The sequence below is a fragment of the Alexandromys fortis genome, unplaced genomic scaffold (assembly GCF_014885135.2).
Source record: "Alexandromys fortis isolate MF-2015 unplaced genomic scaffold, M_Fortis_MF-2015_v1.1 scaffold_354, whole genome shotgun sequence".
In the NCBI taxonomy this organism is placed as follows: Eukaryota; Metazoa; Chordata; class Mammalia; order Rodentia; family Cricetidae; genus Alexandromys; species Alexandromys fortis.
This window is the reverse complement of record NW_026068227.1, coordinates 45172-71708: the sequence shown is the minus strand read 5'-3', so window position 1 is coordinate 71708 and position 26537 is coordinate 45172. Positions and strand designations below refer to the sequence as shown.

Here is a 26537-nt window from a genome sequence, read left to right as displayed (position 1 = left end):
AAAAGAAAAAGCTAATGGCACCTAATCTCAGTCAGATGCAGAGGTGGATAAATACAGGACAGTGAGCCTTCTCAAATGATTAATCTTATCAAACGTGTAGCAGCACACATAGACAACAGCTAAACAGAGAAGAAGCAGAAGAAAGGTTTTGGAGTTAGTGAGTTATTCCCTCTGAGATGCACCGGAATAAGTGTGAGATGCTACATTATGTTCTGAATGGTACCGGAAGACTGAAGAGGGCCACAGGTGGTGAGAACTGAGCATTAGGAACTTGCATTAGGAACTTGCATTAGGAACCATTTTTGCTTAGCAGGAAGAAGAAAAAAAAAAAAAGACTTTACAGCTAACTAGTAAAGGAAGACAGCCCAAACAAACATGTTTACTTTCCAGTGGATGCAATTGTTAAATGAGTTTCCATAGGACATCTTACCCCTGGGAGCTTTTAAAGCTTCCCATTTTGGACAAAACAATGGGGTTTCAGTAGGGTTTAGAAAAGACAATGGTTTTGTTTGCCGGAAATAGTATTTAAGTACAAAAGTCACGTGAAAAAAGTTGTTTGAGAATGGTTCAGCTGCTGAAGAAACTGGTATTAGCAGTCACTCCAGTGATAAGGAGAAAAATCAGTCCCTAGGGTGCTTGTGATGAGCTCTGAGTGGCAATGGGTAGGGTAGACAGTGGAGAACACTGCAAGAGTCGGGCAGTGACTTCACTTGAAATGTCCACACTACAATGCTGAGTGCTCAGGCAGTATCTGGCCTTGAGTTCTCAGTATGTGAATTAAGAGTTCCATATCAAAGTCCTCATCAGATTGCCAATCAAAAGACCTAAAATTTATGGTTAAAAATAACCCAATTAAAATAATGGGGTACAGACCAAAATAGAGACCTCTCAACAGATGATCTTAAATGACTTCAGTGTCTTTCAAGACACCTAAGGAAATGCTCAACATCCTTACCCATCAGAAAAATGCAAATCAAAACAATTCTGAGACTCCATATTATACCTGTCAGAATGGCCAAGATCAAAAACACTGATGACAGCTTATGCTGGAGATAATGTGGGCTAAGAAGATCACTCCTTCATTACTGGTGTGAGTGAAAACTTGTACAGCCACTTTGGATATCAGTATGGCAAATTCTCAGAAAATTAGGAAACAGTCTATCTCAAGACCCAGCAATAACACTTTGGGTTATATACCCAAAGGAATCTCATTCATACCGTAAGGGCATGTGCTCAATTATGTTCATAGCAACATTATTCATAATAACTAGTACCTGGAAACAAGCTAGATGACCCTCAACTGAAGAATGGATAAAGAAAATGTGGTAATTTACACAATGGAGTACTACTCAGGGGTGAAAAATGACATCTTGAAATTTGTGGGCAAATGGATAATTGAGAAAACATCATATTGAGTGAGGTAACCCAAACCCCAGAAAGACAAATAAAATATGTACTCATTCATAAGTGGCTTTTAGACATAAAGCAAAGAAAAACCAACCTACAATTCACAACCCCAGAGAACCTAGACAACAAAGAGGACCCTAAGAGAGACATACATGGATCTCAATAGAAAGGAGAAAAATGCAAGATCTCCCGAGTAAATTGGGAGGGTAGGGGTCAAGGGAGAGGAAAGAAAGGGAGAGGGGAGGAAAGGAGGGGAGCAGAGAAAAATGCAGAGTGCAATAAAAACAATAGAAAAGATTTATGGTTAATTAGGCAGTTATCCCTTCCCAGAACTTTTAACAATTTCACAGTTAAACTATTAAACCAAAATATTGATTTTAGACTTTTGGTTGCTTGATCTCAAGTATGACTTAAGTGTGAGTATTTGGTAAAAAATTTTAAGAATCTGACCTTATTTTGTAGGTTAGGGCTGGATGATTCTCCATTTGTTTGAAAACAAACAAGCAAACAACAAAAAGAACTTACCCCAGCACTGACTGGTCCATTGCTATGCCCTGCAGAATCGGGTTCTTCTACATATAAGGTATAAAAACTGGGTCTAGGCACAAAATTGAAACAAAAGAAGACATGATATTAGCAACCATACAGATGGGGCAATCACACAGATGGATTTGAGGGTCTTAAGGGTCTTGAGCATACTTGGCTCTTCCTGCCTCTTTCTCTCTTTAAGGCCCCCTCCCAGGCCAATGGATGCTCTTGGCTTGAGTGGGGTTGAGTCTCCTAATGGGAAGCAAATAATACTTTCCCAGAACGGGCACTACTGTGGCTCATTTGTGAAAGCATCCCTTTTGCTCTTGTGGTAAGACCTCTCTCAAATGTGCCCAGCCCTTTCTACTTCCTGGTGTCTGGCCTTTGGCTGACTCTGTGTTCTCTGCCTAGCTCCTTTGCCAGCGGCTGCTTTCTGATGTGCTGGATTCTGTATACCTGGTGCTGTCTTTCAGTAGCCTCTGATTCTGGTCTGTGGTTCTGGCTTTGCAACAGCCCTTCCAGCTCCTGGAGTCGAGCCAAGGAAACAAGTGCAAGAGCCTCTGCCATGTCTGCCTCAGTTCTATATTTTTGTGTTCTCTGCCTCACCTCTTGGGGACTGACGCTACCTTAGTTGTTAATGTCAACAAACCCCCTCACCGGAGTATTTGTCCTCAGGAATACTTCTTGAGAAGAGCTCATTAAAAAGCAATGCAATAGCTAGTGTAAGTGACACAGGCCTGTGTCAACTCAAAACACATCTCTCACCTCAAAGAGGACAAGAATGTTTGTTGGGGAGCCAAATATGAGTGACCATGACCCCAGCACAGACTTAGTTTACCCCAAATTATACAGTCCAACACAGAAGCATTTTCATTGAAGTTTGTATAGTAACAGAATAGAGAAAGCCACAGATCAAGACACTTTCAAACACATTGTTGAGGGTGTTAGAGGAGCGCTACAGCAAAAATGGAGGCAACTCTGCTATTAGCCCTAGAAGCTACTGATCACATTCTTAGCCCTTTGCTGGTGGAAATTAGGGTCTTGTTAAGTAAGTCTATTCCAAAAGGTGTTTTTTACATGTTAGTCACAGGATGTTAGGTCTGACATAGAGATGGACAAGGTGTAGGGCTACGTATGGCTTAAAATAAGTTATAATGTGGTTCTAGACAGTTCCAAACTTTCATAACCATTGAAGTGCTAATCAGTTAACCAGCTTGGAAAAGGCTTCATTTGGAAAGGGTGTGATCTCAGCACTCAGCAGGGAGAGGCAGGAGTATGGCAAGAAGTTCAAGGCAGCCTGGTCTATACAGTGAGTTTCAGGCCAGCATATGACTAAACCTCTCAAAATACCGGAAGGGGTTGTAAGGAGGAGGAGGCAGGAGGGGGAAGAGGAGAAAAAGACAGACAGACTAAGAAAGAAGGAAGAATGAAAAAAAAAAACAAACAAAGGAAGGAAGGAAGGAAGGAAGGAAGGAAGGAAGGAAGGAAGGAAGGAAGGAAGGAAGGAAGACCAGAAAAACAGAAGGACAGACAGGGTATTAATTCCAAAATTTTGAAAAACCACCAACAATGGTACAGAACATTCCGGTTTCTCCCATATGTACACCACAATGGAGCACTCGACAGACGGGTTACCTTTCAGCTTTGGGCAGATCCAGCCATTTTAACAGCGTAGAGATCCTGGTTTCATATGGGACAGAACTGGAATGAAAAGTTTTGAAATTTTAATCAAATATATTTCAATGTATTCTTCCTTAGGGAGGGGAGTTAACATCTTCAAGCATCCATTCTGTAGTACAGGATGAGAACACTAAAAGGGATGCAGCATACTCCCCCATTGTCAGCACTTCAAAGACTTAAAACAAACTCTTTCTAATCAAGGCAATTCTTTCTTTCCTCCTTACTCATTTCTCCTTTAATTTCCCACAGCCAAAATGAAAACCATCCATTATCAACGATTCATTCTATTCACTTTTATTCATTTATACATTCACGCTTATTGGCAGACAGTATTTATGTCTTTGAAATAGAATTTAATCAGTAAGTGAGGGGCCTCAAAGACTTTCTCTCTGGCTTGGTTTTCTATGTCAGCTTGCCGCTTAGAATCACTTGAATGGGATCTCAGTGAAGGAATTGTCTATATCAAGTTGGCCTGTAGTTATATCTGTAGGACATGGTTTTGATTATGAATTGAGGGCCCAGATGCTGTCGGTGGTACAATCCCGAGGCAGATGAATAAGAAAGTGAGCTAAGCAAGAGCCTGTGAGAACACAGCAAACAGCATCCGGCCATTGTTTCTGCTTCAATGATCTTATTTGAATGCATTCCCTGACTTCAATGGTGGACTGTGACCTAGAAATGTAAACAAAATACACCTTTCCCTCCTGTAGGCTGTCTTTGGCTATAGTGTTGACCACAGTAGAGAAAAGAAACTAGAACACATAGGAATCCATCGAAACTGGCTTAAAACAACGTCTGTGGCTACCTTCTCTTCGATATTGCTCTTACCAGATTTCCTAGAATAGAGTAGCTCATTAGAAAGAATAATCAGAGTGTGCTTAGAAAGAAGCGTCTGACTAGTCGAAAGATCCAAATGTTCTTTTTACGAATGTCACATTACTACTGGCTTTCTGGCTACAACCCTTTCAGAGCTGCCCTTGTATGTTCCCTTAGAACTACACACATTCAGAGAGTTGGATATTGAAAGCCATTAAAATCTTGGGGGCAAACCAGTGCCATCACTGGACTTGTACTTAAAAGAAACTCTTTTGACTGATGGACAAGAACAGATCAGAGGGGATAAGAAGTAGAGGGGTGTTGACAGAGGGGCCCCCGGGCTCCAGGCAAGGGGGTGGAAGTACAGAAACAGAGGTAACACAAGATTCTCAGATTGCATCGTCTGTGGAGTCAAAAGCAAGGACTGACAAACTGGACAAGGGATATGAGAACAGACGCAACAACTCTAAGACCTTGGGCCTCAACAACTGAAAGGATAGAACTGTGAACAAAATTAGACAAAATGGGCCTTGAGTGGAGCTCGGCAGCAAAGTGTAGGCTTGGTGCGCATGCAACCCAGGGTTCAGCTATTAACACTGAAAAGAAAAGGAAAGGGAACAGTGTGGTGGCCCAGAGGCTATGATCATTACTTTTAATTTTCAACCTAGAGCCACCAGGAAAGAGAATATTAATGAAGGATTGACTGCATTGGCTTGGCTTCTGGGTATGTCTTAATTAAATTAGTTGATGGGGAAACCCAGTCCAATGTGGTTAGCACCAGTCCCTAGGCAGGGGCTCCCGCACTTTGTAAGCATGGAGAATAACTGAGCCCAGCACAAGCAGGCAGGTGAGCATGCGTGCACCCATTCCCTCCCAAGTCTTGACTATGGATATGATGCCACCAATTGTCTCACGTTCCAGCCTCTGTGGCATCCCTCAGTGACGGATTTTAACCTGACCATGTGAGCTTAAATAAATCCCTTCCTCCCATAAGTTGCTTTGTGTCAGGGTAAGCAACAAAAAGAAGCTACAACAGATAAGGTGCCTGCGCTGAGCTAGGTGACCTGGGTTCAATTTCAAACCCCTATGAGAAAAGAAGAGAACTGACTCTCGAAATGAGGCCTCTGACCTGTACATATACTACATGGCACACTTGAGTGCAGTACACACACACACACACACACACACACACACACACACACACACACCAAACAAGTGGAAAAAGTCTTTAAGGCAAATAAATAAACAAGAAAATCGATCCTATAGATCTCCCCCTAGAGAGAGTCTTATCTCAGTACTTGCTGTAATTCCTGTATATGGTAGGGAAGGAGCCGTTGACAGCCACATCTGATCCTGGCCAGTAGTAGGCAGCAGCTTTTAAACCTTGGTATATTGCCGTTAGCCAAATCTATAGAGAGTGAAAGTCAATAGGATAACTGTTAGGTACAAACACTGTGGCTTACTGCTAACAACTCTTGACTGACAATTTGCTCACGACCATTCATGGTTGTTTTTACAGTAACTTAAAATTTGTAATCAGTCAATCTGCCTCAAAAATAAAACATGTAGCAACGTAGGAGCAGTTCATTGTTTCTTTCACACTGATAACATCGCATAGTTCTTTACCTTTGAAGAAATTGCAAAACAGTGTGGGGAGAAATGGTTATCTTTTTGAGAAAGCTGAGGGTTGGTACATTGATGATACAATACCCAAATTTCAACATAAATGACGATAACTGTTTTTTTTTAATTCAAATGATAATAATAAATACTAGTAAAATTTTCAGCCATTAGAAACTACATGGGTGATGAGGAACTCGGGGTAAAATGAGAAGCCTGAGCCATTGGCACCCAGAAAGAGAGGCTTGGAGGCCAGGAGCAGAATGGTACCTACCGGCTGCCCACCCCACCAGGCAGGATTGTTCTTCTCCACTGAAGAAAGGGAAAAATTCTTGTTGAAGTGCACATCATACATATTATTGTCAACGATGCCATGAGATTCTGGATACAAGCCCTATGATTTTTGTTATGAAAATAAGAATACTTTAGTAAAATGCAGGCATGTCACAGTAGCAACAGATCCGTACTCATACATAGGAAGGACGCCATCCTTCTGTCTGTTTTTGAGACAGGGTGTAGTGGTATATCATTTGTACTTTGAAAATAAATCTTGCCTGAAGGCCAAAGGCGAAGCTAAAGCCACTAAAGGTCAGGCAATGGTGACACACACTTTTAATCCCAGGATTTGGGAGACAGAGTCAGGTGGAAGTCTGAGAGTTCAAGGCCACCCTGGGTTTGATCAAGATCAATACAGAAACAAATCCAGGTGGTGGTGGCTCACACCTTTAATCCCAGTCCTAGGGAGTCACAGGCCTTTAATCCCAGCACTGGAGGGAATATAAAATGGGAGGACAGAGGGGCTTAGTCTGCTTAGTCTATGTTAACCCAGCCTTGGTAGAGATTAAGACTTCTCTAGTGGTTTGGCTGCTTTGCTTTTCTGATTTTCGGGTTGAACCCCAATTTCTGTCACTGGGTTTTTATTATTCGTGCTTCAACAGGATTTCTCTGTGTAACAGTCCTGATTTCCTGGAACTCACTTTCAGGTTGGCTTAGAACTCAACGAGATCTGCCTGTCTCTGCCTTCTAAGTGCTGGGACTAAAGGCGTGTACCACCACCACCCTGCCAAAGTCTGATTTGTCATATATTCATTTTTGCAGACTGGGGACTGAACCTGGGCCCTCACACATGGTCGGCAAACGCTCTCCCACTGAGCTACATCTCCACCCCATATCTCTCAATGTAAAAGTCTAACCACAAACCTAAGTTTCAGGAAGATGTGCAGATCTCTACCCTACAAGTCCATTTCTTGGCTTCAGCAGCAAATGACTGGCATCAAGCAAAGGGTTCACATTGATGTTTGTTGGTATGTCACTGTTAAATGTCCCACAGGGGCTCAGTTGTTTTAACACTTGGTTCCTGTTTGGTAGTGCTATTCTGGAAGGCTGTGGAGCCTTTAAAAGGTAAAGTCTTGATGGAAGAAGTGGGAAGTGGCTCACTGGGTACAGGTGTGAGTTTATATATTTATTATCTGTGCATGGATGTGTGTGCATTGTGGGGGGTATAAGCATGCCACAGCAAGCGTGAAGAGGTGAGAGAGCAATTTCCAAGAGTCAAGTTCTCTCCTTTCTCTGGGTGGACCCTGAGCACAGAACTCAAGCTGTCAGGCTTGGTGACAAGCATCTTTACCCTCCGAGTCATCTCACCAGGCCTACATTCCCTTCCCTTCTTCCTGCTCTCTCTCTCTCTCTCTCTCTCTCTCTCTCTCTCTCTCTCTCTCTCTCTCTCCCTCTCTCTCTCCTTCCTTACTAGTCATGACCATGACCAACCAACCTCGGGCCTCTGCCACCATGCCTTCTACCACTACAGAATGTAGCCCCTCAAACTGTGCTTCAGAATAAGCCTTTTCTTGCTTGCTTCAGTTGCCTCAGGCGTTTTAGCATAGAAATGAACAAAGTAGCAAAGCCAACTCTGCGTGCCTAGGCACTCTTTGTTACCTATATATATTTTTTTTATTTACTGGGGTGAATTTGTTGGCTTTGGTTGTCCAATCTTTTTAAAACGTCACCAGAATGAGTCCGTTTATGAAACAAAATTCTATCAAGTAAAAATTCATAAAAAAAACTAGAAGAGACTAAAATTTTCCACATAGAAGTGTCTGTCCTTATACACTGCCTACCCAGCTGAACCTTTAGTTAAGTAAAGGGCAATCAAAAAGTCCAGGAGAATGATATTTCTCACATGATGGAGGTGGCCATGGCCTCACAGTGGTGAGTTAGCATAATGCTAGGGGCGTTTGTGGCTAACGAATGTCTCGTGGCACTCTATTGGCCTCACACTGAACCATGCCTTTCCGACCTAAGTACCATTACACATGTAGTTAGGAAGCATGTGGCACAGGCTTGCCAGTTCTTGCTCGATATGTCTATGTCATATAGTCAATTTCCTGTCTGTAGCGGCAGCTTTTCCCCAGGGCCAAACACTTACCGTAACAATAGTATAGTGATTTGGGAAGGTTTTGGTAGGATACATTGCTCTCATGTATTTTGAGTGAATTCCACATGTTTCTGCAAGAAAATATAGTAAGAGTTTTAGAGTCATTTCTTTCTGAGGAATATTTTGGGTAAGCAAATACCAGCATGTTTCCCATAAAGCCAGAAAACTGAAAGGTGAGTTAAGATGGAAAGAGGTTGGAATTCTGACCCCTATACTTTGTCCATTACTTTTAAAAAAAAAGTTTATTTTTAGGAGACGAGTAGGTTCTTTTCTGGGAAGAGCCAAGAGGTTTTTCAAGGCCATGTGGTTTCTGCTGCAGCAGCTCAACTTCGTTTTTGACACCACAGGTAATCCATGCACAAGTGAGTGAGGCCGAGGTACAGTAAATGTTATAAGTGGACATTAAATTTGAATCTCATATAATTTTATATGCTGTAATCTTTCCTTCTTCTCTTCTGAATCATTTAAAAATTAAAACTTTCCATTCTTAGCATGTGTTAGGTTAGATAAAAATAAAGCTGGAGCCCTTTCAGCTAAAAGTACCCTGAACTGCACACTGCTGCCATCCTTTTCGTTGGATTCCTCTCTTTATGCATCTGGTCGTTACCGTGACAACTTCTGCATGGCATTTATCTCTCAGCTGGCAGTTTCCAGATTTTAAACACTCAGAATAACAAAGCTCTTCAGACCTGCCTCCACACCCGAAAAGGCATTTGCAGTATACAGCTGCTGCACGAGCCCATGCCACCATGCAACATCTGCAAAGTGAGTTCACTCTACGGCTTGTTATTTTGGGTTCAGTTTCCACTGGTCTATGACGTTTCCTGCAAGCTGTTTTTCACAGAGTATGGCATTAGTTGCACTCCTATTGTTCTTCCGTTTCCAGTGTGAGCAGCAGCCCCATGGAAGGAGGTCAGCCCCACTGGAGCAAACTGCTATTTCCTTGGCAGCCGTGAAACCAAGCAGTGTTTCCATCCCGAGTGCCGTGACCTCTCCTTCGAAAAGCCAGCTTTCCCATTATAGATCCTATTTAAGCTAAAACACAAAGTGAAGTTGGTTGATGGCCAAAATGTCACATGCTCTGTAGCTGAAAAACAATGTTCTTCCAAACAGACACAAGCTTGGTCTACTTCCCAGCCTTTGTTTGGTATTTTTTAAATAGGATCCAGAAGTTTCCCCATTCAGAATCTCCTGGGAACCCACCCATATCAAGCCCACAATGTAGGGACCCTAATGGGAAGAGGAGAGGTGGAGGGGTCACCGCCTTAGGGCGTTATAAGTTGGATGCTCATGAAGTTCTATGACAAAATGAAATCTAATCTACTTTCATCATTAAAAGAATGACATGAGAGGAAAAAAATTACACAATGACTTGATATGTAGAATCAGTTCCTGTTTTGATTTCCTTGTAACACGGGTCGGGCAACTCAAGTTTCTAAAGACTTATAAATACTGGCTATAAATGAACCGTAATTAAATAGCCACCACCTGGTTATACTGCGGCAAACAGGACACATCTGTGACTACCTTCAGACTTAGGCTACTGTTTTCTGCCATGATTTAGAACCAGGACACTAGAAGACAGGGTAGGAAGCACAGCCTCCCAGCAGAGCATCTCCTGAATCTGAATTATGATCCAATAGAATGCTTTGGAAAGGACGCGATGGGTTGCTTCCACAAGGAAAAAAAGATTCTCCTGCTTTAAAAAGGACATGATGGGTTGCTTCCATTGGGGGAAAGAAAGGTCCTCAGAGTAAGGCTCGGCTTTGACTATGTCCTTTCTAATATTACTTAAAAATATTAATTGTTCACATAATTTATTTATAAAAAACACTTTCAGAGAAACAAAATTTTAGGGACAGGAGATGGTTCAGTTAGCTGCAGGAACATGAGGAACCGAGTCTGGATCTCCAGCACCCACATAAAAATCCAAGTATGGCCATGTGCACCATTACCCCCAAGTCTGGGAAGGCAGAGATGGGTAGAACCTTGGAAGTTTCAGGTCACCTAGCCTTGGCAAACTGACATGCTACAAGTTCAGCTAGAGACCCTCTCTCAGAAATAAAGAGGGAATTTGTTTGAAGAAGACACCTGATATCAACTTCTGGCTTCTACATACACAAGCACACATTATGCATGGGCATGTACAAACAAACACACAAGTGCATACACCACATATAAGAGAAGAAAGAAAACTTTAAATAAAAGACCACCCAAAAATGTGAACAGCATCCTTCCCTGTAACCAGGTTTACAGTCTTTAAGACTGCAAGGAAAAACAGAAAACTAAATGAGGATAAGACCAAGTTGAGGAACATGCAGATTGGAGTTTTAAAGCAATCTTGATAAAATATGAATTATTTTTGTGCCACACACACACACACACACACACACGCACGCACACACACAAACTAATGACATACAAACAGCTCAGCGACATTCACAGATCGAGACATGTGTCTTCCATTTTTCATCTATCTTGTACCCTCTGGATAGACTAGACAAATGCGCTAACCTAGGTCCCATCCAGAACTCAGTGGACTCTGTAAGCTCTGTAGGGTATTGGTCTCCCAGTGTTTGCAAGCCTGTGTCTAAGCCCACAGCACAGGGAGAAGGACGGATTAAAGAGGGAGCAATGTTGGGAACTTTCTGAAAGGGTAGGAAGCCCTGTTCCTCTTCATCACACCACAGGCACAATCATTCAGTAGCAACTGAGTCAATCCCCTGTGTGAGAACTCCAGAACCCTCTTTGGAGGCTCCTGAAGGGCAGGAGGGCAACGGTGAGCATAGGCACTTGGCAACTTCTGGAACTCCTTGTCGCTCAGCGCAGTATCATGGACCGTAGGAGCCACTGGGGACCTCTAGGTCCCAGCTTCCCTCCAGAGAGGAAGAAGATTAGACTACACATAATGGACAAACCTCCTAGTTCAAACCCAAGTGTAAGTTTCTATCTCACCTATCTTAAAGAACTGGGATGACCCAGCCTATACTAATTCTTCAGGGACTGAAGAGAACAAGAAGAATTGAGCCAGCATGGACACATTCACCCCAGTTCCTCACTCTGCCTTAGCCCAGAGTGAGTAAGCTGTGCACCCTGGTTCAGAGATTCCCCCTGGATTATGTCTAATTGTGTGTCTCTTTCAGGGCTTCCTCAGAGGAATGGCTTCTGCTTTGCCCAGTGTCTTGTTTGCTTCTCCTGACAGTGACATAAAATAGCCAATAAGAGCAGCTTAAGGGGAAAGGGGGTTGCTCTTACTCACAGGCCTTCTTTTGGGGGGAATTCAGAGCACAGAGCTTGAGGTAGTTGGTTTCATTGTATTGGAAGTTAGGAAGGAGAACAGTGACTACTTGTGCTTGGCATGGTTTTTTTTGTTGTTGTTGTTTGTTTGTTTTTTGTTTCTTCATGCTGTACCCAGGATTCAACCTCAGAAAATGGTACAACCCCTTTTGTGTAGGTCTTCCCACCTCAGTTAACCTGATCAAGAGAATCCCCACAAGCACGCTCAAAGACCCATCTCCCAGATGGCTCTGAATCTCATCAAGATGACAACTGACATTGATCATCAAACCTTCCTTCAAGCACTAACAGGAACCAGTCTACTTTCCTGGAAGCCAGTGAGATCAAAGATAATGACTGTACCTAAAACACTAATTAGCAAACTGACTCTCCATTATCACAAGGAAAACAAGTTTCCAGAAGTCGATCTTAATGAAGCTAACAGAGAGTTATAAACATATAGTGCAAAGATGCTCATTATTGATTCATGTTCAAGAACAGAATTTCATAAAAGACATAGACAGATATTCAGATTTACCAAACAGAAATCGTAGAACCAAAGAATGCAATCACTTCACTGAGAATTTCACTAGAGAACTACAAATTCAGACTAGATCAAGAAGAAAAGGCCAGAAAAAACTCGTTCACTAGAAATGATTCATACAGAAGAACAAAATTTAAAAATAATGACATAAAGAAAATAAAGTTGAAATGTCTTCCAATACAGCCTCAAGGGGACCAATATATACACCTTGGGATTTTCAGAAGAGAAGGAGAAAGAGAAAGAGCTGAAAAGTCTATTCAAAAAATAAAGGCTGGCACCCCCAGATCTGGGAAAGAGGATATATATATACAACCCCAGAACACCTACAGAAACCCAGGAGACAGGAGCCTAAAAGACCTCACAATAAATTTATCAAAAGATAAACACATTGAAATCATCAGAGAAAAAGTGACTTAGCACTCCTGGGGAGCCTCTGTAAATGTATAAGTAAATATTTTTCAGAAGAAAATCAGAAGTGAGAGGAATAATGAATTCAAAACGCTAAACTAGAAAAAGTAAAAAAAACCTATCAAACAAGAACAATTTATCCAAGTTCTCCATGAAAAGATAAAGAAAAGAGGAAGTGGGAGAAGGAAGAAAAGAAAAAAAGAGGGAGAGAAAGAGAGAGAGAGACAGAGAGACAGAGAGAGAGAAACAGGTTTCCAGACAAAACTGAGTTCATTAGCCCTCGTCTTGCCTTGAAAAGGATGCTGAGATGAAATCACATGAGAAGACAAGAAAGCATGGGCAGAAGCAAACATACGGACCAATACAGAAATTCTTAATTATGCGTAAGTAGAAAGTAAATCACATCTAATGCCAATCTAAAAGATAAAAAACAAAATATTGAAATAACTGTAGCTAAATGATAAGCTGATAAATATACAATATACATAGGCATAAATTGTGGCATAAATTGTATGGTAAGGGAAAAGTGTTGCGTTTTGTGTACAAATTTCCTATTGTAAAGTAGGTGTTATAATATCATAAAAATGTATAAATTGCAATGGTAATTTATACAAAGAAAATATGTACGGAAATTATACAAAACAAAATAAAAAAATCAAAGCATAATTTAAAAATTAAGCAGAAAAGACAACAAAAAGAGGGAAAAGGAACAGAAGAACTAATGTCAGGCGGAAAATTTTGTGTAAAAATGGAAACAAGGAATCTATCCATATCAGTAATTATGTAAAATGCATGCACACATAAAAGATGGGGAGTGGCTTAGTATATAATTTTTTTAAAGTATACGTTAACTATGAAACTCAGTTTGATTCAAAAGCACAGACAGTATAGGAAAAGCTATCAAACCGTGAACCAGTATATATAAATCTGTTGTGTACAATGATGGCATTTTCAAGGCCCTCTGTAACCACTGTGCTTACAGACAACACTGTCCCATATACTTACAGTAGTAGATTTAGAGTCAAGCGTTCTTATCAAAATACAGCAGAAGGCAGCAAGCAATGACCTGGTGCAGAGACTGTAGAGAGGCCTACTGTCCGTAAACGCCAGCCTTGCCAACTTGAATCTCCAAAAACTCCAACAAAAGAAACCTGATGAATCTTCTACTCTCCACTACATACTTGTAGTCTTACTTTAGCCTCAGCTTCTCGCCCAACTTTCCAGAAGGCAGCTTCCAACCCAAGTCAGATCCATTCCATACCATTGGAAAGGTTCCGGGTCTTGTCTCTAGCCATGCTATGTGTACAGTCTTTCACACTAATATGAAATAATGTCATAAGCCCATTATGATATGAGTCTGGGAGCCATATCCTCATCCACTTAGAAGTGACTGATACGACTCACTGCTGTGTGGTCTGAATCCATGCTCAGTTTTGACAAGCATTGTAGTTCAGCATCTCGATGGGATGCTGAAGCGAGGCACTTGGACTTCCTTAAGAGCGATGCCTATTTCAAGGCTACCATGATGCTAACTTTATTTCCTAATACCTGCTCTTAATCCATAGATTAGTTAACTCTCTGTCCACGTGACCAAAGCCTGGATGAACAACTAGAAAATCAGGATTCAGTCTGGCTTTTGTTTTTGGAGGATTCAGTGTTCAGTCCTTGGCTACTGGGTTCTGTGAGTTGAGCAGAACACACAAGAATGTATACTGAGGAAATTCTTTCTCCTGTTAGGCAGGAAGTGGCAAAGGAGAGGCAAGAAGAAGCCAGAAACAACACTCCAAGGACATGCTGACTGACTTCTTCCAGTTAGGCTCTAAACTTTTTGCAAAAGTTTCCAAACATCTTGCAATAAAGCCAACAGCTGAGACCTAAGTATTCAAAGCACAGCCTGTGGGGGAGGGGCATTTCAGATCCAAACAATTATACTCCAGTTCCCTAGAAACTGACAAGGAAGTAGTTGTGTTGGAAGTCTTGACACATTGGCTAACAAGATGAACTAAATACGTGACTAAATGTATTTAAAGCAGAAACCAGAAAGCTCTGGTTGAAATATTTGTTAATGTCATTTCCAATTATCAGTGGGATGAGAAAATCAACTAACTCCACTTGAAAACAGGTTCAGTTCAACCTTCCATCAAAATCCCTTTTGACAACAGGATTTCAGCTCCACATTACCAAGTAAATTTAGATGAGAGGTGTTGGTTGACTTTCCAGACCCAAGTAGTTCAACAGAGAGTGGTGAGCTCTGCACTGAAAATTCTCAGTCCCTTTGCCAAAGATCTGTCTGAATGAGGGGGCAGCTGTGTTGCAGAGAGAAGCAGGCTGCCTCTCTGTGTCATCTTGGAACAGGATAAACCAAAGAAATCAGCTCTGGTCGCTTCTTTTTTACCAACCAGTAAGGAAACTGAGACTCAGAAACTTCCATCTTACTCAGACTTACAAAGTCACTTTCCAATAGTCTGGAGAAAAATCAAAATAAGAAATCAATAAAATGGTGACTATATTCAAGAATGTTGGAGATATAAGAAAGTCTGGGGGAAAAGAAATGAAAGACAGGAATTGCAGAGCAGTGGATGCTATGAGCCCAGGAGTCTGAACAGAGACTGTGACCTCAGGCTTTTATTTACTATTGTTGTGTTGATTTTCATGAGGGCCAAGTGCCCTAGCTCAGAAGCAGCATAGCAGTGTGACAATAAGGACCATATGGATCATAACTTAAAGCCCTGCAGTGAGCTGATGGCAGTCCTGCCTGCTAGGAAGCAACCATCTTCCAGACAAGCTAGCGCTGCGAGGGAAAGGAGAAACTGCCTGACAGACATCTCCTAGCTGTGAATGGTGGACCGATCTGCTTTCTATGCAGTCTGATACCGGAAGTGGAGACGGAGCTTGAACATCAGAGGCTTTAGTGAACTGTGGGTACACGTCAGGTTGACCCAACAACCCAGGCTCCTTCAAGCCCTTGTCTTCCTGACTCACAGCCACCTTGCTGAGACGTGGAACCCAGTTCTGACAAATACCACATTTGACTTGGTATACATAATGGAGCTCCATAGTTCAGAAGCTACCTTCAAACAGGACATACGAAATAAACAAAATGACGAGCATGCTACTTAAGAAAAAGGCAAGGAGAACCAAATGTAGGAAAACCTTTCACTAATGAAAATAAATAGAGCACAGGGGTCAATTATTGAGATCTGGAGAGGGCCCGGGGTAAGACAAAGCACGGACGCTGCTCCCGAGGGGAAGAGACAGGAGGAGTGGGTTTCTTCTTCAGTGGCGCTCTGACGCCTGTCTGGACTTACTCATTTTGTTGATGTTCGGCACCAGAGTGCTCCAGGTCTGCAAGTACTCAGCTCGGAAGCCGTCCATGGAAAACAAGATAACCGGTGGCAGGTCAAACCTGAACAAGGAAATCAGAAACTTCATCTGCGCCCTTGGTACTACTTATCATTCTCTACATTAGAAAACACTTAGAAGATACACTCAGAGAAACAGTCCCAGGTCGCGCAACAGTCGCTGAATCTCAGCCACCTTTTGAATGTTCCCAGGACATCAATGTGGTAACGGTTTCATGATACGTTTCTCACTCTGAAGCTTTGTTCTTTGACTCTTTGCTCACTTCTTGGTATGCTAACACACATCCACAAATTTTTAAGCTCTTCTCGACCAGTTTTTAATATAAATTGTTCAACAGCAGTTTTGAACTTACAGGCATGAACTGTGTTTTTAAATTTTGTTGTTTATCTTTTCCTTTTGACCTTTGCCTACATGATAGACACGTTCATATGTGACAGACACATACCTTCATAATTTTTTGACTTGCCAAACTCTAACATGTAGCCATCACTGAGATCAAGAAACAGAACATGAACAATACCCCCAGAAGTTTCCCGGATTCCTTTCCCCATTACTCACGTTGGCAAACACCATCTCCAACCAGGATGAGCAGTAAGTAGCTTGACTTTTAGGAACTATTGCTCCTACCTTGATACTGAATTTATACATAAATTGGATCACACAGTATATATTATATGGGCTACACTATCTTTTGTTTGACATTTATCATATCTGAAATTAATCTATCTTGAGGCTTAAAATTATAAACCATTCCTCGTCACATTTGTTTATTTTCCAAAGCATGAATGAATCACAACTCATTCCCTCATTCCTTCCTCTGTTGACAGGCATTTGGGTGTTTTCCAGTGTGGCTTTCTCACGAATAGCAACTATGAACACAGTAGATTTGTTTTTCATTATAGTGCCTGAAAAATGGATATGGTGCCATGCATGGTGGTACATGCCTTTAATCCCAGCACTTGGGAGACGGTAGCAGGGGGAATCTCTGAGTTTGACGCCAGCCTACAAAGTGAGTTCCGGGACAGTCAAGGCCTATAGAAGAGAAACTCTATCTCAAAAAAACAAACCAAGAAAAAGAGAGAGAGAGATGGGTATGGCAAAGCAATTTTCACCTCTGTGCTCAAGCAGTTATACATCCCACGGCTTCTTAACCAAAACATAGTTTTTAAAGAAATTTGGTTAGAGTAAATCCTTGAAATTCTAATAAACTACCAAAAAATGACTGAAAGCAAATCTGAATGTTGGTGCTAGGTAAAATAACAAAATGGCTTCCACTTCCTCACCATGACCGAGTAACGTTTAAAAAGTTACTAGTACTGCCATCACTTTGATGTTGTAGAAGAAACCATCAAGGGGAACCAGAAAACCAGTTTGTTTGGTTGCAGAGAAGATTTATTTATTGCAGAGTAATTAACAGAGTTTCGAGCAAGGCATTGTGCTAGACGCTGAGACTAAAGGTGTAAAGGAGACACAGGAAATGAAAAGCGAAGGCCAGGAGCTGAATCTGGGTACAGTGTCTAGCACACAGAAGGAAGCCAGATTTAGTCTCCATGAGGTGGGAACAAGCTTTCTAGGAGGTGTGACTGCCAAGTGACCAATAGCAATCACACAACAAGAGAACGGGACAATTGTCCAAATAGGGCAGTGTCCTGCACAACTACCCAGAGAGAGCTGATATCAGCGCATGCTTGAGTTTCAAAATCATTGTGCTAAGCCAGAAGAGCCAAACATGAGAGGATATGTGGTATGATTCCATCGATGGGAAGGTCTAAATCAGGGCTCAGTGGGAGAGGAGCTCAGAAACCTTCTGGGAGCAGAGGCTGGGGAGGGACACAAGGTATCTCATTGGGGAGGTGAAAATATTCTGTATCTTATGTGTTCTCACTTCTAGTTATTGAGGTTTGTGTCCAAGTTTTACTGTATCATATGCTGAAAATAGGAGGATATGGGAAGTATTTCTTGATTTATAAATAAAAATGAAAAACCTGGACCATTGGAACTACAATATGCAGAAAAAGGGGGGGGTTGAGGGTTCACACCTTGAATCCTAGAACTCGGGGGTAGAGGTAGGCAGATCTCTGAATTTTAGGTCAGTCTGGTCTATAAAGTTAGTTCCAGGGCAGCTAGGGCTACACAGAGGAACCCTATCTCAAAAAACAAACAAACCAAGAAGCAAAAATAGGGGCTAGATAGATGGCTCAGCCATTAAGAGTGCATTCTACTCTTCAGAGAGTCTGAATTCAGCTCCCAGCATCCACGTCAGACAACTCACAATTCCAACTGCAGGAAATCCAATGCCATCCTCGGGCTTTTGTAGCCACTGCAGTCAAGTGCATGGACCTGCATATGGACATTCGCTCTTATACACGTGATTGCAAATTAAAAATACATATTTTTAAAAAATAAAGTGGCATGGTGTTGCTTATATTAGAAAATATATGGACAGATGTGGGCACTGGCCACCAAACCAGGGTGTTCTGGAAGGGCAGCAAGCACCATTGACTACCAAGCCATCTCTCTAGCCCTGTGTCGCTAATATTCAGCTTCCTGGATAAAGCTCAGAAGTGCCTAGTGCCAAGCTCCATGGGTAAAACCAGCACTCAAGCTTTGTTGTACAACCTTGCTGTTCTTCTGTATGCCTGAGGGCCAGAAGAGGGCGCCAGACCTCTTTTTTTACAGATGGTTGTGAGCCACCATGTGGTTGCTGGGAATTGAACTCAGGACCTTTGGAAGAGCAGGCAATGCTCTTAACCACTGAGCCATCTCTCCAGCCCCCCCTTGCTGTTCTTCTAGAGGCTGCTGAAGAGGGCTGATGGATCTAAAAACTGGCATAAGTCAAATAGCATGCCAGAGAGCCAGGAACTTTATCTCTCAGTGAGGGTTTCCCTAAATTTAACCATGAGAAAGGAGAAGGGAGATCAACCAGTTACACAGCCAAAGAAAGAGGACGATCTGTCCTTGTGAATTTAGGGGAAAGTGTTGTTTTGGTATGGACATGCTGTGTCTATAAAATTGTCTTGTAAATTGCTATTGTTATTCATAGAACAGCGCTGTAGTCAGTCTCGGTCAAAGAAACCATCTTTTTGCAGAGGTCAGCAGTTAATACAGAGACTCATAACTGGCCAAAGTGCTGAGAATTAATTTTTCAATGTTTAGTCACAAATGAGATGTCTTCATCACCTACTCCAAGGCTCAGGAAACATTGTGAAAAAGGGGACAGATAGGATATAAAAGTCCGATGAGGATGTGCGTGCGTGTGTGCGTGTGTGCATGCATGTGTGTAATACTGACTTCCAGACATGGCTGTTGCAAACTTGAACTCATGCTGTCATGATTACCTTCACAAAAATCTCCACATGACTGGACCTATCAGCAGCCTGGCGCAGAAGGGGAGCTGCTCAGGGAGCCTCAGTCCTTCCCTGAGGATATATGCAGACAATGTTTGATGGGGAGGGAGAGACATTTTCTTGAGTGTTGTAGACATGGCACAGCTCTTGTAACCCAACTCCCACCCACACCCTTACGAAGGGCCCTAATCAAATGCATTGGTCACATACATACACACAAAAGATCAGAAAGTGGGTTAAAGGAAGCTAGCTGGAAGAACAAAGGGGTCAACAGGAGTGAAAGAGACAAGAAGGGGGTGAAGGGGTGAATACTGAGGGGACCCTGCAGGGGTCCAGGCAGGGAAGTAAGCCTCAAAGAGGTGAGAATGAAGACTTCGTTCAGATTGACTTGGTCAGTCTGTCTCGGATTTGAGGAGTCTGATGCCAGGCAGCTCATTGTCTGCATATTTAAAACACAGTACAATTTGGAAAAGGGTTTCCAGGCAATAAGCGTTCCAATTCCAGGTACACAGTAAAGCTTAAGGTGTGAGCATTTATAAAGTCCCTCACAAAATACGTGCCATCATGAGGGTGGGCTCTATAGAATCTAGGAGGTCGTAAAGTACGTGTGTGACATCTCCCCTAAGGGCTGTATTGACTGGGAGCTAAGGAGAGATAGAGACCCCTCTGGGTTTGAAATTCCTGGATTGACTAGTGATCTGTGGGCAGCCCAACCTTTGTACCCCCAACAGAACACAATCCACATATATTATGTACCTGTATGAAAATGTCAAAGTGGAATCTATTGTTATGGATAATTAATATACTTAATAAACATTTTATAAGCTTAACTCAGATACTCTCCTTGTTTTCTCCATATTTCTATATTTCTGTGTTGTTTATGTGCATATTAATTATAAAATAAATTAAAAATACTCTGCTCTCTTCCCTGGGCCAGTGAAGCCTTTCAAACTTCTACTGAATTTTTGTGCTAAAAGTTGTGGGTTCTTCCTTCATCTTGTAACTGATGGAAGCAAACACAGAGATCCACAGCTAAGCACTGTGCCAAGCTTTCAGAGTCCAGTCAAAGAGAGGGAAGAGCAATAATATGAGCAAAGGGGTCAAGACCACCATGGGGAAACTCACGGAAACAGCTGACCCACACTAGTGGGAGCTCCTGGACTCTGGACTGATAACTGGGGGATCTGCATAGGACTAAATTAGGCCCTCTGAATCCGGGTGACAATTGTGTGGCTTGGGCAATTTTGGGACCACTGGCAGTGGGATCAGGATTTCTGCCTAGTTCATGAACTGACTCTCTGGAGCCCATTCCCTATGGAGGGACATCTTGCTCAATCTAGACAAGGGCCTTAGTCCCGCTTCAAAGTGATGTGACAGACATTGTTTACTCCTCATGGGAGGACTTACCCCCTCTGAGGAGTGGATGGAAGGGTGAGATGGGGAGAAAGTGGGGAGTGGAAGGAGGGAAGGGAGAGGGAACTGGGATTCATTGGTATGTAAAATAAGAAAAGATTGTGTTTAAAAAATAAAATAAAATAAAAAGTTGTATGTTCTTATCCAAGAGCCTGGTCTTTTCAGGCTAGTATCTATCAACTCAGACATTTTATTTCCAAGATCTCTGTTTCAAGAGCTATGATTTAATACAATTTTTTTGTTTGTTTTCTTTTTCAAGACAGGGTTTGAAGCTGTCCTGGAACTAGCCCAAACTTGTGGCCCAAGCTGGCCTCAAACTCACAGAGATCCACCTACCTCTGCCTCCCGAGTGCTGGGATTAAAGGCGTATACCACCATTGCCCAAGTGACATGTTCTTTTTTTTTTTTTTAAAGAAAGACATCACCTCCCTTTGTTGCTCCAACTGGTTTCCAACTCCTTGGCTCAAGTGATCCTTATGCCTCAGTTTCTCAAGTAGCTGGGGTTCCTTATGCTGGCATACGGCCATGTCAGGCTCCATACATATATTTTTTTAAATAAAATGGTGCTATTTTAAAACGCTGATTCTTCATAAAGCCCAGTACTCCTTTCATCTTTTGCCACCCCACTGTCATCCCTAACTGCTGGGCCTAGAAAAGTAAGGGCAGGGGACAAAGGAGGAAAAGGGAGTTCACCCTGAGGGGGAGGTAACAAGGGACATGGCTCTAGGCACCACCAAGGTCCCAGGAGCAACAGTCATATATATGTGAGAGGAGAGGCGTGGTGGGTGGACATGACTTGACAAAGGTCTTCCTGTCATTGCGAGCCTTTTTTTCCATAAATCCCTTCCCCTCCCTCAACTGGAAGATACTTCTATTGTGAGGATGTCAATTGACTGAAAACAGTCCCGGCAGGAGTAAATTTAGTCTGAATTCCAATCTTACCCATAAGACCCTGGGAATGTGGGTATATGGCAACAAATGTGTTTAGTTATCGTGGGGCATGAACATAATAAAATAAAACACGAAAGTGATTTGTCAACAGCAAAGCAAACAAATGTCTGTTGAGTGTGAACCCACTAGGAGCCCAAACTTCTGCGAATGATTATATTTGGAGAGGAGAGTGTGGAAATTCTACTTGGCCTCTTCCTAAAGCATCGTATGCCTAAAGGGAGCTGAAGTCCCATGCCATTCTTGCTTACCCTTCTGGACACTGGGGCTCCTGGGATGTGGTGCAGGCTTCTGATGCCCATGGGGCTTCTCCTGCAAAGCAGATTGCATTGTTTAGGACAGCTTTGTCACACACAAACAGAAAGAAGGGATTGGCTGGGTGTATCTTCTTTAACTGTTTAACTGATATCACTGGATGACTAACTTCTTCCAGAACACAATATGCCCGATGTCATGTAGTGACAAGGGCAGTGGCCTCTAAAGACGTGAGACCAGTGATCTACACTGCTGAGTGCCAGGAAGGGAAGCCACCCCATCCAGAAAAACAAAGGAGAGTCCTTCAGTGGAAAGAATATTTCTTCATTAATGGGTCTGTTTTTCTTACACCCCACCTGAAAGATATTTTCACAATGGCTATAATAGAATAGATTTAATAAATACTGACACAAAACCGAAAGAAGAGAAGAAGAAAACCATGAAGAAAAGAAGTAGCTAACTGAGATCTTTGCTATCATATAGAAAATGCTGAGAAATCTTAACGACAAAAGTTTGCTGCATGAATGTTTCCCTTTGTAGAGCATTCCGGCTAGCTAACAAAGTAGAAATGACAGAAGACCCATGTGACTCTGTGCAACTTCTCATGCCGCCTCCCACAGAAGATACAGGCAGACGTAATGTGCACCATGATGGAAGCAACACCATTCCTTACAAAATATAGTTCACAATAAAACAACACATACCAGAGTTTCAACAATGTTCTGGCTCTAACTACTACATTTCTGGAATTTATGGAGTGATAAATTATTTAAATCACAAGGCATTCAATCAGCAAAACCTAGACTAGGAAACTCTCTAGAATAAATGACCTCATTTTTCTCCAGCATATAAAATGTCAGAGGCACAAAGAGGGGAGGCATGGCTCGTTTGTTTGCTTTAACAAGACTTGAAATCTATCAGTCACTTGCAGTAGCAAGCACCTATTTGGTTTTTGTTTACATCTTTTAAAAATCTATTATGAAACAAAGAGCAAATTTTGAGTATAGATTAGATATTTGTTGAATAGAAGTAATGATATTTATAGGTAGTATTATAATGTTAATAAACTTTTATCTTTCTTAGAGACATACTGAAAATATTCCAGAGAGGTGATGCTAACACCATCTTGGTAATAATCTGAACTTTTGAGGAAGAAACAGAAACAGAGAGAGAGACAAAGGCAGAGAGAGAAAAAGAGACAGAGACAGATGATGAGGAAGACAGTGATGTGTATACTTTTGTTTTTTTTTTTTAAAGTAAAATAAAGAAAATACAAGGCTAGAGAGATGGCTCAGAAGTTAAGAGTACTAGCTGCTCTTGCAGAAGACCAGTCTTCAATTTCCAGACCCACATGGAGGCTCACACCATCTTTAACTTCAGTCTCAGAAGATCTGGCACCTTTTTCTGGACTCCACAGAAAACAGGCACAGACACGGTATACAGACATATGTGAGGTAAACACTCATATACATAAAACTATTTTAGCAAGCAAAAGAAAAGGAAATACAAGATTTGGAGATATGCACATCATGGTCCTAGACTCCATGTTAGTCTCCCACTGGGAATTACCTAAAAGTCCACAGTCTATACAGCACTCAATTACCTAGATAAATGAGAGTCTATCTGGTTACTCCTTTTACAACTCATGGTAACGTATAACTAGTAGAGAACAAGTAAAAATATACAGTGAGGAATTCTTGCACAATAGCAAATAAATACCAAATTCCTGTGCAAACGGATAAACAATTTCAACCCCCCCCACAGGCTACAATTTCAGTGATTTTATTTCAGTGATCTTTCCATCCTTAACACACACTTCTCTCTGAAGCAGATTTACCATCCAGTGGCTTATCTTGCTGAGTCAGGAAACCTTTGCCTTGCTCACTCTGCCTTTATCTGCAAGTCACGCCACCTTTATAAAAATTATGCTTTGTCAGTATAAGATGGGATTGGCCCTGGTATGATAAGGGCTGAAGATAGGTGTGGACAGACATGAGGGACACATCAGATGGCTCTCTCTACCTCTGCACGTGAAAATTAATCACAGTGTTCAAAGTTTTCTAAATTTGCCAAGATATGAAAGCCACGAGCAAGTTCTTGCTCCCAAATGATTCTAATTATCTTCACCCTACTCTCTGAAGCTGTTTGTTTAAATCTAAATATGTCTTCAGAGTGAAAAAAAATCTAAATTTAATTTGAAAATAAACAGGTGATTAGCCCCACCAGACTAATGAATGTGTATAAGGCTAAACTCCTGCACTGTTTATAACAACCTCATCGCCTGTAAAAGTCAAGCAGGGAATTCAGAAGAAATTGGACATGATCTCAGCACAAGCCTTCAGTTAATATATTAAAGTTGCAAAACTAGGACAAGAGAAGGGAGGGCTGTAAGGACAAGAGAAATTACGGTCAGTGAAATTAGAAAACTAAGCCAACCAGAAACCATACTTGCCTTTTGAAATACTCAGAAAAAAGTGTATGACTCAATATTCACTACTAAGCATTTGGAAATTGTTACCATTTTAGGCTATTTTCCAGTAAGCCGTTTTTTATTATTTTTAATTCTTTTTCATATAAGATGACTCATACATCAATACAAAATATCCTTTCTGCTCCTGACTATAGCGAGTTATATTTCTAAGACAGTTAGGAGTCACCCAAATGAAAGATAAAAAGATAATGTGCTGGCGGGGGGGGGGGTGTTCCCAAGGCTCACTCACACCTATTTTGTCACAGAAAAGTCATAAATAAGGAATTAATAAGGATCTGGGCATGCCCCCGTCTCCTGTGTTAAAAACACAGCATTGCAAATGCATCCTACTCATGAAGAAGCAGACTATTTCTCTTGAAACCTGCTTTGCCCCAATAGTCAATGCTGACCAATAAGCTCAGCCTTGGGCCAGTAGGGACTGGACACTCTACCAGTTGAAAGTCCTTATCTGCACAAAAGGTCTAGATGGGAACTTCTGTGGTAACCATGCTTTCTCTGTTCTGCAATTTGTCAGAACTATATATCTTAGCTAAGTTGAGGAGTTGTCTTAATTTAAAAAGCAAAGAAGCCTTGCCTAAAGTCTCTTGGTCTGGGCCTGTGTGTTAGTTTCTCTGTCTGTTGCTGTGGTCAAACATCATGACCATGACAACTTATAGAAGAAATAGTTTATTTGAACTTAAAGTTCTAAAGGAATATGAATTTGTTGTGGCAGGAACGCTTAAACCCAAGTGGCATAGCAGCGAGAGCAAAACCCTGAGAGCTCACATCCTTAACCAAAATACAAAGCAGAGAGAGCAAACTGGAAGTGGTAGGGGGACTTCAGCTCTGAAAAACCGTCCACAGTGACACACATCCTCCAGCAAGGTCATACCTCCTGAACATCCCCAAATAGCACCAACTGGGGGAACCAAGAGTTTATAATCCTGAGACTGTGGAAGACATTTCTTATTCAAAGCATCATGGCCTCTTTCCACCATTTTTAGAGTCTACCTCATCTAAGGTGAAGAGTTGTCCCAGCTCTAGCAACATTTACACTCTAATTTCTGCCTCTTGCTTCAAAACTTCGAATTCAACTTGATCTCTCTATTTAAAAACATTAACTCAATGGAGTGTAGAATCACAGGAACAGGGTCTTGAGTGTGAAGAAGTTTAATATCTGTGTAATGTATAATATTCATAGCTCATCGGGTGTTCTGAAGCATTAAATGAGGTTCCAACACTTTCTAATCTCTGTGAAGCAAGTTGGCATGGCCAAGAGTCACATACTTGCTTTGGGATCTTGCATTGGTAATAAATCCCTAAGGACTCTTAGTCCTTAGATCACTCAAGACACAGATTGTTCAACGTAGGGTTGATAGCTATGTTGTGTAACCATTGCCACACACTTTATTCTTGGAATTTGTCATGTAGTATCTAGTATCTCAAACCATATGTGGTATGGTCACTGGACTGTAGACACCTTGCTGTCTCCATGATGACAAGACTCCAGGCTCTTTAATCCCATCTATGAGATATATTCTATCTTTTCTTCTATATGGAGTAATAGCTAAATATTCTCTCTCTGTCTCTCTGTCTCTCTCTCTGTGAGAAACTGAGTTCCAGTGAAGTCACCGAGGCCAACTCGCCAACACCCTCTGCTTACCGTGGCACACAGTCTTGTAGTCAGCACAACAGTCCTTCCTCTCCAAGCAGTCATCTGCGCAGGAGCAGAGGCTCGACTCCAATCTGCTCTCCCCACAGCGGAAAGCATTGCATGTCCATATTTGAGCTGGAAAAACACGCAAGTCAGTCCTGAGCACTTACGTGAACAAAACAAAGACTGCAAATGCCATGCGTTCCCCCCTCTGTCATTACAACACAGTCAAACTCTTGACTTAGCTGCTTCAATAAATGATAGTACATCATACAAAACAAGAAGAAGCCATGACTCCACTTTCCTTGCTCAGGTAACAGAGAGAAATGAGTTCATAAGTTGAACCTGTGCTCTGAGTTTGCAGATGATCAGGA

The 26537-nt window shown here is 41.8% G+C and overlaps 1 protein-coding gene across 1 annotated transcript in view; it reads right to left on the bottom strand.

Annotated features, from left to right (window-relative positions):
- The window catches only part of Enpp3 (ectonucleotide pyrophosphatase/phosphodiesterase 3), a 73930-nt gene that overhangs the window by 33296 nt on the left and 14097 nt on the right, over positions 1-26537 (bottom strand). Inside the window, exons 4-11 of the mRNA XM_050130779.1 lie at positions 26173-26298; positions 22036-22096; positions 16022-16119; positions 8477-8556; positions 6326-6445; positions 5730-5839; positions 3571-3636; positions 1933-2005 (exon numbers count right to left, since the gene is read on the bottom strand). Coding sequence (XP_049986736.1) covers positions 1933-2005; positions 3571-3636; positions 5730-5839; positions 6326-6445; positions 8477-8556; positions 16022-16119; positions 22036-22096; positions 26173-26298 — 734 coding nt within the window. The remainder of the gene's footprint in view (positions 1-1932; positions 2006-3570; positions 3637-5729; positions 5840-6325; positions 6446-8476; positions 8557-16021; positions 16120-22035; positions 22097-26172; positions 26299-26537) is intronic.